At 33.1% G+C, this 21,343-nt stretch overlaps 2 protein-coding genes across 2 annotated transcripts in view; one reads left to right on the forward strand and one right to left on the reverse strand.

Annotated features, from left to right (window-relative positions):
• Positions 1-4,698: 4,698 nt before the first annotated feature.
• On the reverse strand, positions 4,699-18,857 carry LOC143254143 (triosephosphate isomerase-like). The gene is given in 9 exon segments (XM_076508935.1): positions 4,699-5,102; positions 8,960-8,995; positions 8,998-9,046; positions 10,396-10,481; positions 13,222-13,273; positions 13,275-13,361; positions 14,356-14,440; positions 14,953-15,076; positions 18,595-18,857. Coding segments are annotated over 9 exon segments (750 nt in total). The 5' UTR covers positions 18,707-18,857; the 3' UTR covers positions 4,699-4,983.
• Positions 18,858-20,164: 1,307 nt separating this feature from the next.
• LOC143254124 (uncharacterized) overlaps positions 20,165-21,343 on the forward strand; it is a 95,376-nt gene continuing 94,197 nt past the window's right edge. The window contains exon 1 of the transcript XR_013029962.1: positions 20,165-20,448. The gene's annotated coding sequence lies outside the window, so the exon portion shown is untranslated. The remainder of the gene's footprint in view (positions 20,449-21,343) is intronic.

The raw sequence follows: 21,343 nt of genomic DNA on the forward strand, positions 1-21,343 counted from the left end.
TGGATTCAGTTAACACTTTGTTAAAATGAGACCTTTTTTATTCACTCATCCCTGCAGATCAGGTTTCCGTTTCTTTTTTTTAGCTTCTCAAAAGCCGCTATTTGGACGAAATTAATTTAGTGTTATGACACTTTAATTAAGTATTATTTTTTTGTTTGTTTTTAGAATTTCGCGCAAAGCTACTCGAGGTCTATCTGCGCTAGCCGTCCCCTAATTTAGCAGTGTAAGACTAGAGAAGGCAGCTAGTCATCACCACCCACCACTAACTTTTGGGCTACTCTTTTTACCAGCAACGAATAGTGGGATTATTACGTACCTTATAACGTCCCTATGGCTGAAAGGGCGAGTGTGTTTAGTGCGACAGGGAGTTCGAACCCGCGACACTCGGATTATTACGAGCTGAATGCTTTAACCCGCCTGGTAATGCCAGGCTTTATCTTTAACTACAGCCCAGATAAGGGATTATGGGGTAGCGTGTTATGCTTTGGATCTGAACTTCCACTTTTCGCGTTCGGTTACCGCAAAACGAATGATGCCAAACTTTGGAACCATAAGTCAAAGTAGTGCACTAGTTATTTTGTGAATAATGTTGAGTAGCTCCCATTAGTTTATCTGTTGAAAATTAGGGTTAGGTAAAGCGGATACCTATTTGCATAGTTGTATACTAATACCCGAAAGATATATATCAATGAATAATAATACTATTTCCTTACAATATATTTATTTCAGTGCAGCTATCCCTCTGTAGCTTTGCACGCGCCTCAAAGAAAGGATGTTGACCATTGGTCCAAAGACAATCGCCATTTTTTAATCGTCTTGCTTTTCGTACAGCACACTTGTATTGAAGAATGATTATGTTTATTTTAAGAACAAAGGCCTTGTGGCATATCTGGAATCGCATTCAAATCCATTACAAGTTAATAACATAGTTTCCGCATTTTAGGCTGTTGGTGCGTTATAAGAGTGGCAATCTGTATCTCATCGTTGTTAGTAGGTAAGTATGATGCTGTTGAGTGGATACTATTTCTGTGGTCGGTGGTTCAAAATCAGAGACAGTAGCAGATGACCTAAATTGTATTGTCACGTGTTGCTGTGATTTCGATATATAAGAAAAACAAAAAAATAAACCTTCGTGTTTACATAAATGTAAGCTGTCTTAGGCCACCAACTAATACAAATTGATTGATTTTATTTTTTAAGTAAAAACATTTTTCTGAAGTCCAGGTTCGAACCCCCAGATTCTGGGTAAAGAAATTGTTGTTATTTAATGTTTAAGCACAAAGGCCTACAAAAGGAACAACCTGTGCTCTGTCCACCGCTGAGTATCAAAATCCGATTTTTTAAGTCTTTTAACTTCACAGAATTTCTACCAAGAGACCATTTGATAAGGAGATGATTATTTTTTGGACGAGGCTATAAAACATTTTGAAAAAATAATCGTTTTTATTATTAGGACTGAACGTAATTTTGTTTAGTCTAGTCTATTTGAAAAATGTGGGGCGAGTAGACGATTCGCACACTGTCAACCCAGCGGTGAAGTCTACAATTACTTAATTACCTGGCACTTAGCTAAAATAAAATCTAGTCACCAGGAACAACTTTTAACACGAATATAATGGAACAATAGGGTTGACAAAACCACCTTTACGTTAAATTACCTCACCGTTGGTTAAGCACCTCAATTATACGACAACAAAAAACCGACTAACAAAAGATATACCTTATTTCAAATCATGTTCAACACATTATATTGAAATTGAATTTCTAAAGACGTTCACTGCATAGTTTTCCACACACTTAAAATCTACAACCCACATAACGTTACATTAAAGCAAAGGTACAGATAAAATTATTTGACATAGATTCTCAATGTTTCACTAAAGAAACAACGCAGGATTTATTTTTCAGCCCGGCATGGCCAGGTGGGTTAAGGCGTTCGACTCGTAATCTGAGGGTCGTGGGTTCGAATCCCCGTCACACCAAACATGCTCTCCTTTTCAGCAGTGGGGGCATTATAATGTGACGATCTATCCCACTATTCGTTAGTAAAAGAGTAGCTCAAGGTTGGCTAAATTAGGGACGGCTAGCACAGATAGACCTCGTGTAGCTTTGCGGGCATTCGATATGGTTAAGCAAAACGGACCTAAAACGTCTAAATAAGATGCGCTAAACAAAGGTGGTACGTTCGGGAACCCCTACCATAATAGAAGTCGTACAGAGAGAAAAGTTTGGTTGTTTAAAATGATTGAAACATCGCTTAAATGAACTACCGTGTACTGAAACTGGTTTAATTTGATTATGTTGTGCTTTCTGAAGGTGATCTGAACACGAACAAGTTCATCATACAAGCGATGAATCACGAACGATAAGATAATAAAAGATCTGTTACTCATATGAGTAATACTATGTCATAATCTGCAACTGTTATTACTTCATACACTGTTTCCTGGTTAACTTAAGCCTAATAATCAAGGATTTCTTAAGATTTAGCCTTGAAGCTTTCCTGCTTATACCCTGAACAATTCAGAACTTTTGTGAATTTTATAAAAAATGAAAAATAGTGATAATTTCGAACCCTAACCCCAGAGGAATTTGTTTCGAATTTCGCGCAGAACTAAACGAGGAATGACGACCTGTAGTTAAGGCACTCGACTCGTAATCTGAGCGTCGCGAGTTCGAATCACCGTCGCACAACACATGCACGCCCTTTCAGCTGTGGAGGCGTTTTAATGTAACGGCCAATCCCACTTTTCGTTGGTAAAAAAGTGGACCACGAGATGGGGTGGGTGATGACTAGCTGCTTTAACTCTAGTCTTACACTGCTAAATCAGGGACGGCTAGGGCAGATGGTCCTTGTGTAATTTTGCATGAAATGAAAAAACAAACAAACGAGAATTTTTTGCGCTCACCGTCACTAATTTAGCAGTGGGCTTCTCTTTACCAAAGAATACCGAGATTGACCGTTACATTATAATGTCCTCATGGCTGAAAGGGTGAGCATGTTTTGTAGGACAGGGATCCGAACCTACAATCCTCGTACTAGAAGTCGAGCATTCTAACCAGAATACTTAACTTATACCCACATAGATCGAATTCAAGAACAAAAATGTCTAGCACAAAAAATTAATATATGTAACACTTACATTTTAATGGGAAGGTTTTTTATAGTGCAATTGAAGATTAAGCGGTGGAGTTTTTGTTAAACGAAAGAAAGCACCAATAAGTCTAATAAAAGATGTGTAGTATGCGTGAAATTTAAGATTGAACTTATTACAAATTTTCTTTATAATCAGTTAAAACAGGAGACTCCTTAACAACAACCCAGTGTTAAAGACACTTTCCTAATCCTTACGATGATTGGTTTGTTTTGAATTTCGCGCAGAACTATTCCAGCTTTATCTGCGTGACTCTTCCTAATTGAGCACTGTAACACTAGAGGGAAGGTAATTAATCAACACGACCCACCGTCAACTCTTAAGCTATTAATTTACCAACAACTAGTTGCAAATTGTCATCACATTATAATGTCACCAACGCTAAAAGAATAAACGTATTCGGTGACTAGGGTTCGAATCCGCAGAATACGAGTCCAGCGCCCCTGATCACCAGACCGTTACAAACTATAAAGAATCACGCTGACACAAGTGCTACGTATATTAAATGAATTTTTGTTTTTTGCATGGTCCACGTGAAATGAAAATTGTGTTTTAATATATAGACTGTTACCAGTTGAACACCTTTCGGAAAAGTAACAAGTTGCGTTCATATTTATTACATTTTCAAGACAACATTTTAATATGGCAAAATATTTTACATTGTAACGGTTTATTTTTGAAAACTCTTAAAATACATTCTAGTTTAACAAATCCTTTGTAAAAGCGCTTGATTTACAACTTCACAGTCAATTTGAAATGTGTGTCGAAATAAAAAATGTATGGTTATTTCAAAAACGCAAAATTGCTGCCATCTAACGGCACCAAATGAAGTTACTATTTTAAGCACATAATTTGTAATCATGTCTTTATGCAAATAACTACACATTGTCACCCACTTATTTATGTGAAACTAAATCGCAAATACAGATGTTATTTGGTTTTTATTTAATAGCGTTCTAATTTGATTTGGCGATCTAAAATCTATGCTTTAACTTCCGCATTGAGAACAGCATTCATTTCATCAAAACATCAAGGTTACGAAAGGATATGTATAACAACGTTAACATTTGTTTTACTGATAGTACGAGAAATGACTACATTATGGTATTTTGTTTCCTCATTCAAGTTACATTTATAGTAAAATAACCATTAACTTCGAACAATATATCGTCGTATTAGCAATATTTATTACCAGTATCTCCATCTGGTGGAAATATTATATACTATGAATAAAAGTTAAAGGGGGGGTTATAAAATGAACACAAACTCAGATAGCTACAAAAACAGTATTAATCAGCTTACGGTTCAACTAGTGTCAGTAAATCTAATGAATTATAAATATTCTGTAGAAACGAAGAAAATCTTTATCCTCACAAATTAACAGGAAATTTCGGTCAAACGATGGTCATCCCAATCATGTAGTGCTATTTTATCGTTACTGGAATACACACTTTATAAACTTGCTGTAACAATGTCGGGGGATACTTTAAATTGAAAATGTGTCATACAAAGTTACATACAGAGATGAAAAGAAAACATCAAAGTCGTTGGAATATCCTTTACTCGCAAAAACAAACCACTTCAAAAATAAACTCCACTTAATACTTTGAAAATGTAAAAAAATAACAAGTTTAGATTTGTGTATAATCAAGGATGATCTACAGGGCAGTAAATAAAAGAATGTTTAGCAAGCAGCAACTAAGTGAATCCTAAAATTCTAAGGAGGAGAGAAGAATACTCTGGAGAACAGAGTCAAGTCATCTGGGTTCGAGACTAGCTAGTGGTTTGGTTGAGAAGAGAAAATGCATAATTTTGAATCATTTCCAATTTAAGCTTTGGCATTGATAATCTCAACAAAATCTGGCTTTAAAGATGCTCCACCAACCAGGAAACCATCCACATCTGGTTCTTTGGCTAGGTCTTTGCAGTTTCCTGCAGTGACAGATCCTATACAGGAGAGAACAAAATTTCAGCCCATTTATTAAAACTAACCAGGATGCAGTTCTTAATGTTATATTTAAAAACTATATATATACAATTTAAACCATTAACACCAGATATCTCATAGTATGGATAACTTGTTCTCTGAGTACACCAACATTCTCATACCAGATATACTATTGTCAGCCCAATGTTTTATAAGTTGAATTTCTAACAAGAGCCCCTACAATTCTTAATGATAAAACTTACTGCTATGAGTTAAATATTTATTTTCTGAGAGGGAGACAAATATTTCCAATGTATAATTATCAAAAAAATAACCTTTCAACCTGATGCATGGTAACATGACCAATCATCCATATAGGATAAAGCCACTGTAATAAAATAAATGCTGGTACAATGTTATAAAAATATAAAGTTCACACATTTTCAACAGGTGAAATTTTGCTTCTTAGCAAAACCCAAACACCTTTATTGGCTCCTATCTCTTAACCAACAAACTTTTATTATTTTAACTATATACACAGGAAATGTGCATGTTGTTAGATGCAGAAAGTTAATTCTTATGGTGTTTGGTTTGTTTGGAATTAAGCACAAAGCTGTACAGTGGGCTATCCATGCTCTGTCTGTCACAGATATCAAAACCAGTTTTCAATGGTATGAATCATATGGCTGTGCCACTAAGGGAGCTAATTCTTATGAGAAAATTCTCTCTCAATTTATTTTTTGGAGCTACCTTATTGAAAATAAAACTAGAATAAAAATAACAGTTCACTGTTACAATAAACCTCATTTAATTATTTTAATTTGCCTTGTCCAGGATTACTAACAAGGGATTGAGTTCCCCAAACTTTGTATAACCCACTTCAAAAAGGGTAAAAACAACATAGATTTAATTTTGCTATTTATTTTCATAGTCCACAATATTTCTGATAGAGGGCAGAACCACTATAACTGCCAACCAGTATAGAGCCTCACAGATGTCACAATCTCATCAGCAAATGCATTGTATCTACTATTGAAATACGTGATTGACTGACTGTTTAGAATTGATGGGCTATCTGTGCTCTGTTACTGAGGGATTGAAACATGTTATCTAACAACCACGAGACACATTGAACAAATTTCCTTAAGTAAACAGACGAAGTTTATACTTGTATTAAGAACTGAGAAAAGCAATGTTTATTACAAAATTATAATTACTGAGAAATTTGTTATATTTGTCTTATATATGAAGTTAATAAGTTTTTTTTATTCTGCAGTACATTTTTCTTACAGTAAACCAAGAGAAAAAACACACAAACCAAAAAAAGTTTAAATAATTCACTTTCACATACTGTACAGTGAAACTAGGCCAACCTACACAAATACCACCCAATTACCCTGCTTTTACAGTGCTGTGCATCGAGTAAAAAAAATTCAGGAAACCAATAATAGTGCTTTTTGAAAAATAATTGACATGTACGATAAACATAACCACATATCTCATATGAAATTGCAAGCATAGCCATACAGAGACACACACCCATTCCAACTCAGTGTTTACAAACTAAACACGTGCAACATTATTCTGACTGAATACCTAAAACCTTTACTGTACATGTATATTTTATATGTACATAAGAGCTAACTGTCAGTTGGTCATTCTACAGTCCTTGTGTAATTCACTGGCAAAACAATGACCTGGTACTGTTATCTTAAGTATCTACATGCTCACAAGGACTGACCTGAATTCCACTTTCAGTTCATGTCTAAGTTTATGTGGACACTTAGCTCGATATATGCAGTTTGAAGTTCTTGAAAAGTTTTAAAAACAACATCTAAGTTAGTCTAGTGGCCATAATTCCAATGTACCCTTCTCAAGTTTTTGTGAATTTTTGGATGTTTTATAATTTTTTCAAAATGTATTGTCATTAGTCTTAACTAGTTATAGGAATTGAAATTCAATTTCTATGTTTAAAATTTGTAATCTAATTTCTCTCAGGTCTACTGGTTTAGGGTGTTTCACTTTCTTTCAGTATTTAAGCTGCAATTTAAAAAAAAAACTACTTTTTAACATGTTTATTTTTTTTATGCTGAAGGGAACATTTAGTGAACAAAACTGATTGATGGAACAGCAGAGACACCTATAGAATGTTACATACTCTAACCAGTAACACTGTGATGGATCAGACAAGGCTAGTCATTTAGTTATTTTGGATTTGTCATTTGGTAGTCAGTATTATTAAAATCCTTTACTTCTTGGCTATTTGAGTTTACTAGTCATGTAACAAAACTTTACTTTTATGAAACATTCCATAAAACGTTCAGTCGTTTCTTAATATTAGTTATATGGTTACAACTTAATAGCTTGCAACATGTAAACAAAATGACTCACAAGAGATGCAGGTATTTTTACAAATTTTTCTCAAACACACAAACAATAGTGTTAAGGAAAGCTACAACTGTGGGAAGTAGAAACACATAATCACGCACTGACGTTATGGATTAAAGGAAAAAAAAACAGCATTAGAAACCTATTAAGCTACATTTTTTATAAAAATCTCGTTAACTGCATATGTTTCTTTTTTCACTTCCTCTTAATTTCTCTATTCCAAATTCTAAGCTTCGAAACATTTTAAATCTATGTTTTATCATAGCTGAACAGGTCCTTCATGTGATTATATAGAGGGCATAATATGTCAAGGTTTACTTGTCAAAACCTATTGAAATAGGAACCAAAAGGCTTACAATTTGTGATAAAAACCATGTTAATTACAATGTATTTATTCAACGTTCCTCCTATTCGTTGTGGATACAAAGTAATAAAGTAAGAGTGGATAATACTTAATAAGTTAAAATAATGTTAACAAAACCTGTTTGTTTCTGCCATGCCATCATAAAATATTTTCTAATACAATTTAATTTATATATCAATTTAGACTTGCAGAATTATGTGCAGGGTGAACAAACGTAAAACCAGACATGAAATAAACTTAAAGCATAATGTCAGGTACACTATATCATTATATAATATACCCCTTAAAGCATAATGTCAGGTACACTATATCATTATATAATATACCCCTTAAAGCATAATGTCAGGTACACTATCATTATATAATATACCCCTTAAAGCATAATGTCAGTTTTATCATTATATAATATTCCTTAAAGCATGTCAAGAAACTTCAGTAATATACCAAAGATCAGGTACAGAGTTATATATATATACCTTAAAATAAAGGTTATCATTATATAACCCATTTCTTCCATAAAGTCTGATTAAATTAATAGAAAGACTAGTTTTGGAACTTTAAGATTCCACATGGAAAGAAAGTTCAGTTAGACCAAAGATTACCGAGTTATGTATTAAAATAAAGGTTTCAGTTAAATATAAACATACTAAGTTCTCAAAAGAAACAGCGAGATCTTTCATACAGTACTTGAAGAAACAGCGAGATCTTTCATACAGTACTTGAAGAAACAGCGAGATCTTTCATACAGTACTTGAAGAAACAGCTGAGATCTTTCATACAGTACTTGAAGAAACAGCGAGATCTTTCATACAGTACTTGAAGAAACAGCTAGATCTTTCATACAGTACTTGAAGAAACAGCTAGATCTTTCATACAGTACTTGAAGAAACAGCTAGATCTTTCATACAGTACTTGAAGAAACAGCTAGATCTTTCATACAGTACTTGAAGAAACAGCTAGATCTTTCATACAGTACTTGAAGAAACAGCTAGATCTTTCATACAGTACTTGAAGAAACAGCTAGATCTTTCATACAGTACTTGAAGAAACAGCTAGATCTTTCATACAGTACTTGAAGAAACAGCTAGATCTTTCATACAGTACTTGCCAGTACAGTAATCTTACCACCATAAATCAGCCGAGTTTTGCTGGCTACATCTGCGAGACATTATCAGTCAGCCATTTCCTGAGTTGTGCATGAACTTCCTGTGCCTAGAAATGAAAATGGAACTTCATGAAATATACCTATGAAACTAACTGTACGTTCAGAACCTAGCAGCCTGACGAAACGCACCTGTCAAACTTTACGTTCAGAACCTAGCAGCCTGACGAAACGCACCTGTCAAACTTTAGTTCAGAACCTAGCAGCCTGACGCACCTGTCAAAAGCACCTGTCAAACTTACGTTCAGAACCTAGCAGCCTGACGAAACGCACCTGTCAAACTTTACATCCAGTACTTAGCAGTTTGATGAAATATACCTCTCAAACTTTATATATTCCATATTTATATATACATATTAAAATGTTTAATACATGAATATATCAATAATTTCAGCATTTAATGGGTACTCTATCAAATGATATTCAGAAAAATAAGTTATTGTTTCTTCGATCTTTCTTCACTATCACAAATTTTGGTTCACTTCAATAACATTACCTACAGGTCAACACATTCTTTTAGAATAGGACAGAACATATTTAATCTTACTTGTAAAGTTTTTATCACCTTCCACACAGATCTATAGAAATAGCCAATGCACTTTGTCATCAAACCTACACTTAACTAGCATATAAACATTTTGCTCTGTCAACATTTTGTTACACGATTATACAGAAAGGCCAAGAGTGTTTGATCATCAAATCTATACTTAACTAGTGTATAAACATTACCCTATATTAACACTTTTCTACATGGTTGTACAGAAATGCTCAGTCATAAGGTCATGAAACATTTTTGTCATAAATGGCTAAAAACCTGTCATGGATTCAAACAAATTAAATTCACAGCATACTTACAATCCAACTTTCATAATTTAGATGTCTGGGAAAAATATTTTATATATAAAAACACACATGTTGACATATAAACCAAGCAATTCTAAAATATTCACTGTCAGAGGAAGCAACTAGTCAACAGCACTAACAAATAGGCTAATATAATTGCTTACAGGGATTTCCTTATGAATCTTATAATGAACCTGTGGGCCTAAAATACAGAGCACAATTCTGAAGCAATAAATCAACAACACTCGGCACACTGATCAGTAGGCCATAATCAACCAGCAACAACACTCGGCACACTGATCACTAGACCATACTCAACCTCAGAACACCACTGGTAATCTTAGAATTCACAGGTGTAACTCAAACCGTCAAATCCATCTGTATGCAGTACGATTCAATTTCACTGATAACATAAAATCGACATATTACAAATTATTTTTACCAACCGCCAATATGTCACCAGAGCAAAGTCTCTTTACTGACTTTGAAGAGCCAGCAAGCCCCCCCCCTCTCCTGCCCAAATAAATTGTCAAATAAAATCAAGAACAACACCTACCTGCTGAGGTGAGGCAGTTTTTCCAGTTCCAATGGCCCATACTGGTTCATAAGCAATAACAACTTTACTCCAGTCAGACACTTTATCTGATGAACATACAAAGAAATAAAATACTACTAGGAGGAATCTGGACACACAATACTTTATTACTTTTATAAACGGACATTCTGAACACAGAACAGAGGAGATACTTGATTCATTTCATTAAATCCCTAAACATTGAATAATGTTACTATTAAAACTTGAGTTTTCACACACACTTTTCCTTACTTTGAAATGTAAAATTACATTTGGCAAATGTTCTTACCTAATAATCAACTTACTACAATAAAACATTTTACTTTGGACTACATTGATATGAAATGGATTAATATTTTTTGTAATAATGAATATTATTTAACCCTACTCTTAAAATTTTTGAAGTAAAATGTCATTAATTATATGTCTTCTGGACATTAACCATTAATATATATTAAAGATTTAACCAGTTTTATTTAGCCACTGAAATGATATAGAACTTCTGTCCAAATAACAAAAATTATATGAACACCTGAAACATTTAAACTTGAAAATAGCACCTGGATTCATTATTCTCAGACATGATCATTCGACATTAATTTGTTTCATGTATAAAGACAGTTTTCTTTTTTCCTGTTCAAACCGGTATACTTTAGAAATTCCTTTACAAGGGTTTCTTTGCACAAGTTTTTACTTCAATATTCTAAGCCTAACAAACTTTTTCAAGTTTCCAAGAAAAATTGACGGACTTAGTTTCAGAGTGACGTTTTCCCAATTTAAGAGAATGAAGAATTACTGTTGAATAGCCATTAGAAAATTGCTTACCATACGTGGCAGAAGCTGGTCAGTTTTCAAGAGTTTGTTCATCTTAAACTACATGTACGGAACTGTCAAATGACAGATTTACTTATGTACTTTAACTTACTTTTGAATGTATATTTGATAAATTCTTTATCTCCATCCAGGTACTTAGAAAAATTTAAAACTTTTATTCTTTAAGTTTTAGCCACATGACAGATTAAAAATATTCTAGAATACTATTTTATTATAATATGGGATAATGTATCTGTCCATTGGGTTTGCTTCTTTGCTTAGCTAAGCCAAGGTTACTTGTACATTAATTTGATTGGTTAAACATTTGTATCCCTTGAGGTGGAAATATTGAAAACATTTACAACTTCCCCAGCATGAATCTCGGGTTTGCTTGAAGTTCCACAACTCTAAATAAATTATTCATATTTGATGTTCCACTAGTACATACGTACAAACTTTCAGCATACATTACTAACAGACTTCTTGTCTTTTTCATGGTTATCACCCAGTAACTTAAATGTTACACAGCTGTAAGTTGATGCAAAATCACATTCAAGTATCACAATAGAAAATTTAAAGTTCATGTTTGTCTGTAACTAGTTGTTTTAAGCTAACAACCTACCATTAAGTTCAATCCTTTTGTTGTTTCACTTTCAAGACACATTACCACACACCTTTACACTAGCCTAATTTTGACCCAAGGAATGCTTTTACCATCTTCAGTTTACCATATATTAGAGAAGTAACTGTTTGCCAACCCATTTGTTATATGAAAAAATACAACTGTATGTTAAAAGTTACTTAAATGGCTTATTACATTTTTCCAATGGAAGGTCAACTGAGTACAAACAAAAGTGAAAGCAAATCTGAAAACTCTTTTGGAAGACATCTACATTTTAAAAATGTACAAAATGTCACTTCTTTTTTGAAATAAAATCTTGAATGATCAAAGGAATACTTATTGAATTTGCACTTCTAGAAACTCTTACAGTTCAGAAAAAAAACACCAGAATTGTCAAATAATAATTATCCTAATTGACATAACACTAAAGATAATCCAATCTTGATACGGAATTGACATAACACTAAAGATAATCCAATCTTGATACGGAATTGACATAACACTAAAGATAATCCAATCTTGATATGGAATTGACATAACACTAAAGATAATCCAATCTTGATAATGGAATTGACATAACACTAAAGATAATCCAATCTTGATACGGAATTGACATAACACTAAAGATAATCCAATCTTGATACGGAATTGACATAACACTAAAGATAATCCAATCTTGATATGGAATTGACATAACACTAAAGATAATCCAATCTTGATATGGAATTGACATAACACTAAAGATAATCCATTGACATGGAACACATAACACTAAAGATAATCCAATCTTGATATGGAATTGACATAACACTAAAGATAATCCAATCTTGATATGGAATTGACATAACACTAAAGATAATCCAATCTTGATATGGAATTGACATAACACTAAAGATAATCCAATCTTGATATGGAATTGACATAACACTAAAGATAATCCAATCTTGATATGGAATTGACATAACACTAAAGATAATCCAATCTTGATATGGAATTGACATAACACTAAAGATAATCCAATCTTGATATGGAATTGACATAACACTAAAGATAATCCAATCTTGATATGGAATTGACATAACACTAAAGATAATCCAATCTTGATATGGAATTGACATAACACTAAAGATAATCCAATCTTGATATGGAATTGACATAATCTTGATAATGGAATTGACATAAAGATAATCCAATCTTGATATGGAATTGACATAACACTAAAGATAATCCAATCTTGATATGGAATTGACATAACACTAAAGATAATCCAATCTTGATATGGAATTGACATAACACTAAAGATAATCCAATCTTGACATAACACTAAAGATAATCCAATCTTGATATGGAATTGACATAACACTAAAGATAACCAGCAATAGCTTTGATTTGAATAGGAAAATAGACAACTTCTTCAGTTTTACCACTTCTCTCTCTCTTCCAGCAATTCACCAACACAAGCAATGACTTTCAAGCCTTCTGCCAGAGCGTGTCCAACTTTCTCGGCAACCAACTGCAAGTATTACATAGAAATGGGATGGCAAGTTACACTGGTCGTTTGATTTACAAATTTCTCAGCTCTCACCAATATAACTAAATCACTTCATTTTACATCTTTTGTTGATTCTTAAAAAGTTACAACAAAAACTTTGAAAATTAAATTTCTTCAAGGTGTATAAAAGTCTGGTTGGGAAAACAGTTTTGTTTTAAACCTAAAAAGCAGTGCTGTGTTAAACAACCACTCATTAGGTTCGTCTTTATCAGCTTGTATATAAATGGACTTAATCACACAAATTAAGAACTCCAGTTTAAGATAACACAAGTACAATTTGTACTTATTCTGATACAAGTAATTACATTTAAAGCTAAAACTGTAGAAAACTTTCATATTTTTAAAACAAAACTGCAAAACAAACAGTTTATTTCAATTTTATATTATATCTAGATGAAATAATTACATGTAACTAGTCACTAATATACAAGTAGCTATACAGGTTGTCAGACCAACTTGTTTTGCTCTTATTGGAAGTTAATATTAATATGATTTTAGGTATTTGTGAAACCTGTCAAACAGCTGATTAACATGTAGCAAAATAATTGCTGTGACACTCAGTTTGTATAGGGTAGTCCAACAAAACCACACCTTCCCACATGCATGTTCATATTACATGCTCCTTACAGTATAGTACAAAAAAATGTGTAATTACGTCAAATAACATGAAATATTAGATTGAAATAGATACTAAAATATCTCGGAAGATAATTCCATTAATGTGGACAGTTATAAAACTTCAACTGATTAAAAAGAGTAAATTATTAGTTTTAATGTGAACATTGGTACTTTGTTGTTTTTATATATGGCAGTTTTCCATATGTCAACAAAAATGTTTTTAAATCACAGGAAATGTTATCCGATTGACAGATAAGTGAAAACGTTATCTGATTGACAGATAAATGGCACAAAATTCACTTTGTGCTTTATTGCCAAATACAAAAATAAAACCAACCTGGTCGTTCTCTCCAAAAATGCTGCGCCGTTCAGAATGTCCAAGGATCACCCACTCAACTCCAACATCTTTGATCATAGCTGGACTAAAATATGAAAAGAACTAGTTTTGAAAATTTACCAAGTGTACAGCACCAAACTTTCTGGTAACATTAGAAGTTCAAGATAACATATGTAAATAAATGTTCCAAAAAATATACATTAAAAAAACAACATCAGACCAAACAAAATCAAAATGCACAATTGAGTTTAGTTAGTAACAAAGTTTATATTTCTTTAAACCATTTTGTAACGTATCCTTACTTTACCACATATCTATTAAATTAGCACCCAGCAGTCTAGCAGGCAGTTATTAAAAACTATTAATTTGAACACCACCAAATGACACACAAATAAATTCATATATTTTATTTATCATGGGCTACACAGAAATGATACCACATATTTCACCGCAATTACATCACATTTCTCTATCTAAAAAAATGCCTAAACATTCCAGTAGACTAACACTGATATCTAATGTAGGGAAAAATGATGTAATAACCCATTCTTTAAAACAATCCAAGTGCGAGAGTAAAACCTTATGGTTGCACCTTACCTGATCTCGCCAGTAAATGCACCACTTGCAACCTTGTAGCAGTTTTGGGCTGCAACACCAATCGTAGGTGGTAAAGCCTTTCGGGTGTAGTCAAGGTAGATAGAAGGGCATCCAACAACAACTTCTATGATACAAAGACACACAAGTATCAATGGGTTTATCAGAACAGAGCATAAATCTCCACAGAGATACATGTATACACACAAATAGTACCTCAATCTATACAAGTAGCAGCACAGAGCGTGCCCAGAATTTTCCCAAGATATCAAAAAACTGAATGCACGGAACACCCACAAGGTTTCTATTTCGATTCTGGATGCTCATAGGCCTAAAAAATTTCTTTCCAGTTTCTGGCAGATCCTATTCTATTGCTGTTACCTGATAATTTTGTAAGTTTTTCTTAGAAATGAGATACTGATATGGGTTTAAAATTTTATAATTTATTTGCAATGATAAAAAAGATGGTCATGTTCTTTAATAGCTATTATCACAGACAGACACTTCATTTTGTTATTACAGTAACTGCTCTAAACAGTGTGAAATACACCAGAATCATTTGTAATAACACTCTCAGACTTGTCACAAGCAACACTGAACATATACAGGCAAACAAGACAAATTGGATTCCTGGCCTAAATAACCTGGTATAGATCGTGCAATGTGATGAACTTACACTGTTACAACTATATTTTGTACACAGTACAATGTTCTGAAACCTCCAAGTGTTTGAATGGAAGTTCAAAAAAATAGTCCCTTGATAGTTCCAGGCTTCCTGTTATCACGTGGTAGTGGAAGGGTTACGTATTAATACAATGAGATAATACTGTAAGTGGAACAGAGCACAGAGAAAATTCTGGTGTGTACATGTGATATTTCAATACAGATGAGCAAAAGGATGACATGAAGTACATGAAACTAGAATTACACGCACAACTCTAAGGTGGATGGTTTAACATCAAAGTCAGGACTTTAACATGTTCACGGTTGTAATACTTTATGAAGATGTCAAATATTTTAATGCCTTTTGCATTTCAATCATGTCAAAGTATTTTCTGCAACCATTTATTCAAGGAAAATGTGCAAATTATTATAAATATTTGAAACAAATACTGAAATACAAAAAAGATTATTTAAATTACAATTTGCTATTGTTCAAAGCTGGAGCACAAACATTGAAATCACACTGGAAGAGGACAATCCATAACTTCAGACATAAAACTCACATGAGCAAGAGAAAATCAGATTACTACATCACAATGTGGTGGCTCTTGATGCATGGAGATCTCAAGACTAACCATGTAGTCATGTTACAAGTACAACCAGCTTACCTGAATCAGGCATCTTGGTGAATAGCTCAAAAACTTGACAAGGTTATTATTTGAGGCTGTGAATTAATCATACAAGACATTCTAAAGGAGTAAGCCAAAATCAAATAAAGAAACTGTCAAATGTCCATAATTTGACAACAAAAAACAGTAAAAGAGGAAGTTATAAACACGAAACACAGACATGCTCTTCACAAGGTGCTACACCAACTTAAATCAATGGAATCTTTTCATTGTAAAATCTTAACAAATATGATACAAGACTCAAGTTCTTTTAAAAAACTAATAAAAGCTTACAAAAGAAAACAATGGAAGTATGCCTCAAGTATTTCTTAATCAATAGGTAGCAACTTAAAATTAGGCCATCAGAATGAGTGAAAAGGTAACAGACTTCAAAATTAAATAATAGATTAGTTTTTTTTAGTAAATATTTAATAAGTGAGATGCTTTTTGCACTAAAGCTACTCGCTGGGTCATGTATGTTTGTATTTTTCTTACAGCAAAGCCACATTGGATTATCTGCAGAGTCCACTGAGGGAAATCAAACCTCTTATTTTTGCATTGTAAATCCGTAGACTTACTGCTGTACCAGCATGGGACTACACTGGGTCATGACTGTTCATTAGTTTAACATCAAGTTCCAAATGGGGAAAAAAGTTTAGAACACCTGTTTTAAAGGGTCATATCAAAATTACTTCAAGAAGAAAAACAGTTCAAATGATGACAAGCAAGACAGATACTGGTCATTTAGAAACCTCATCATATTATTGAGTGGCTGATGACATGACAACATGGTATTAGTAGAAGAAAGAAAAACACGTTTGTTACAAACAAGTCCCCACTTCCAACACAACAGCTCTCTAAGTAATGTCTACACAGAACATGTTCATTTACTGAGGCTACTGATGAAAGTCTTGGTCCATGTCTACCTACAACAGCTTCAGATATTATAAAATCCATCAGTACAAGAAACGAAACATTTTTTAAAATGAGTATGAGCAATGAGAATATCCTAAGTACGTAACGTGACGTTTCAAAGAAAGTCGTACAACACTCAAAACAAAGAACTATAATAATGTAGACACAACTCGAAATGTTTTAGCCATTCCATAAGACTGATGTACATCTAATACAAAGATATCAATAATTCTTTGGTAACCATAACAAGCATTTACCTGCAAGAGAATGTTACAAAATATGGATAGAGTGAGTAAAGACTTGTACATGATACATGGATTTAACTTTTACTTTCCCTCAGGGTTAGTTGTACAGAGGCAGTCTTGAAAGGCCAAATTGTTATCTAGTTGTGCTTATACAAAAAGTTCAAAAAATTAGATAAACATAAAAAGATTCTCAGAGATGAATGTGCAGAGACAGTTTTGAAAGGTTAAATGGTCATTTGTCATCTAGTTTTTGTTATGGAAAGGTTCAATAAATTAGATAAATATTAATAAAAAAGGTTTGAAACCTTATAACCTGACCTTCAGCCTACAGAAGGTATAAAGTTTAGTAATTTATTTTCTTGGAAAGAAACTACAGCCAATCAAATGAGCTGATCATAACTATGTGAAATAAATATAATTAATGACAAAGCTTTATCACTGCCTGAAGATAGTAGTAGCCCTAAGAGACATCTGTCAAATTCATAATATATACATGATATTCCATAAAGTTTAATGCCATCCACAAAAGTATGAATGTATTGATATTTAGGTTTAAAATACTCAACTCTCTTAAATAAGTTTCACAAAATCTGAGGAATATAGTGTAACCTTAAGTGCCAACATAATAAATGTGCCACACAGTACAAGTTAGTATCAAAAATATGCGAGTAGACAAAGTGAATGAAGTTCGACTCTAATTTAAATTAATTATAACTTGTACTATAGGTTACAGTGTAATGTTTACGTTTTGAAGTCTAGCCTAATAGAAATTTAACTTTTATTGGACAAAATAACACACTCTGAATAAAGAAGCCTTTGTGAGGCTGCAGACGCCATATTTATTCCACCAACTTTCAAAAAAAAATGTTTTGTATTTTTAAAATTTTATACTTTTTGTCATATTTTTACCTTGAGAAATTACAAAAAAATAACTTAATTAAACGTTAAAATTATCGTATTTCATAAACAGCACACTTATGATCTGAAACTTATTTCGCTACAAAGTTTTATTAAACTACTTATAGTTACATTACATTAATAAATCCTAGTCAACTTGATCATATCAATTATTATTAAATTAATAGTATTACTGTTAGTAATACAGTTTGAACTTGTGTCTGACCCCGGTTCCACTGCTATCAGAATTCACTTACCAGTGTTCGCGTTGAGTGGACCGGTAACCATGAAATTCACAATATCATCTATTTTAGATTTGCTTCCATTCATCTTCCAGTTTCCACCAACAAAGAATTTTCTGTCAGACATACTTTAAAAATTTACGAATCAGCTACAACTAACAGAAATCTTTTCTTAAACGTTACTACCACTAATAGTTGTTTTAATATTACCGGCGACGTGATCTCACTCACAATGATGTCCAGATGACCTTGACAAAATATAGCTTCGTAACACGGCTGTAAGGTGACGCTACTAACAGACCTGAAGAATTTCACAACCAAAAGAGGCTGGAAAAAAGTCACACTAGTTACATGATACTTAAGTTTAAACAAGAACAAAATATTTTATTCATTTGAAATATTTTCAGATGTAACTAGAAGTGACAGAATTAACTACGTAAAGCGACATTTATGTCAGGATATCTTCATTAAGAGATTGCTTAATATCTTGTCAACAAAAATCACTTAAGCTTTAAGAAAGTACTTGTATTCATTAACCTTTTAGCCATAAAGCCAATTTACATACAAGAAAACCCTGGTATCTCAGCGGTAAATCTGACGGCTTATAACTGTAAAAATCAGGTTTCAATATCTGCGATAAGCACAGTACAGATTGCCCATTCAGAGATTTTCATTATAATTTTTTTCAATTGCACAATTATATTTTAACTTCATCATTTTAAATACATGACGGCTTATTCACCTCATGTATTTAGGCTTAGCAACAAACGGTTCAAAAGAGGAAAAATATTCTGGTAAATACATTTATGTATACTCTGGAATGGGATTTTATAACATTGATTATGTTTTATTTATTTAACCACTTCAACTTGCAAGTGTAGGTGAATTTTCACCAGCACAAGTAATTTTACCGACGCACGATTTCTGATCAACTGCACACGAGGAAATCCCCTGGCATATCGTTTAACTTCTTGCTTAACAACAAGCAAAGATATTAGAGAGACAATAAATGCAAGAAGGAAATTTTGAATCAAATAAAAGGCAAGCTTAGTCCAATATTTAGTATACCGGACTGTAATCCGCGTCCAGTTATAGCTATTCGTTTATTTTAACTCAAATCTACAAAAGGAGCTGTCTACGTTCTATCCATCTCGAGAAATCGAAATCTGGATTTTAACGTTGTAAATGGGTAAGCTTACTGCTAACCCATTGAAGGAGAGAAATGAATACAGAAGTACATATGAAAAATATAACAACAATGAAAAAATGCTGAAGGTATAATCAATTTACTCGAGTTCAAGAGACACAACAGAAAAAATCATCTCATGTTGATTATTTACAAAAATCCAACATGTTCTAAGTATTCAAGATTGCTGAAAGGTGAATTTTACAGAAAAAAAGAAAACTTTGCAGTAAAAAAAACTACTCATACTGATTAATTTTGTAGGTTCATATTTTTTATAAAATATATGTGCTAATAAATGAAACATAGATCTTGATGCAGAAGGAGCCATTTCCGAGCGACAATCCGACCGTTTTAGTTTTTACGTTTGCCGCTACGAAAAGTACTGTGACGTAATAGTTGCCAAACAAACCGACAACACCAGCGCGTTGAATGTAAATAAACATAGCCAGTGCATACGGAGAAACAGAGGCGGAGTCTGGTTTGACTTTGTGTTCTGAACAGTGTTGAGTAGCACCATATTAATTAGAACCTACTTTGAACGAACCTAGAACAGTTACTTTTGACACAGATTTGATAAGTTCTAGTGATGAGAACAGTTCCACGAGCGAGAGTAGCGGAACTGTGAGTGATACCGACAGCGCCCAGACCGGTTGCGAGTTGGTCATACCTCCAGTGGAAGAATGGTAAGCCTAAGTCATGACAACAAATATGGTCTGTATTATTTCACGTGTAATTTTAAGCATTTCGAAACCTATCTGGTGTTTATAAATTATTGGTATCACAAACTGGGTTTTATTTGTTTATACTTTTCCGACTGTGGTAACTAATACTTGGCCCTTCCACAATCATTAAATCGGGTATTTATGACTCGTAAAAAAATGAATTTCAATTATACGTCATAATTCTGTCTATAAACTCAAACTAGATGAAGCAGTCTGAATAGTTCAATTTTGTGGTAGGGTGAGCCCCTTTACCAGCATTAAGATTATTCTCTCTCTCCAGTAACGTTTAAACTTCCAAAGCCTGAAAAAGAGTTCCCATCTAAACACTTTATCATATGTTGGAATGATTTTGTGTGAGTTTATATAGTTTGGTGGTATAGTGCTTCAAAGTTGTTATGTACATATGTGTACGTGTCTTATTTCAGCACTTGTTCACTCCACGTATCTCTCTGAGGATGTACAATAGTTACATGAATACATAGTAAATTTACTCATTGTACTTAGCCTAGTTGCTTCTGAAGTGACAAAATTCTACAATTTATTCGTGGCTTGAATAGAAAATTAGGTTTAGTACAGTATTCTAATAATTTGCTTCAACCAGCTCTCTTGTCCCGGGAATGATAAAGTTTCATAGCTATTAACTATTTCACAACTGAACTAACTTGTCTCATACCACTCTTATCGCTTCAGACTTAACTATTTCGACCATTAAAATATCTAATCTTATTCGCTGAAGATACACTTTCATAGCCACGAGTTAAGGTTATCTGCACTTCTTCAGAGGGAATGGATGTTACTGACGTCACCAGTGTCTATTGTGAATATAATTTGTTACTAATATAATCGGGAAAATTGA

Source organism: Tachypleus tridentatus, chromosome 6 (assembly GCF_004210375.1).
Source record: "Tachypleus tridentatus isolate NWPU-2018 chromosome 6, ASM421037v1, whole genome shotgun sequence".
Classification (NCBI taxonomy): domain Eukaryota; kingdom Metazoa; phylum Arthropoda; class Merostomata; order Xiphosura; family Limulidae; genus Tachypleus; species Tachypleus tridentatus.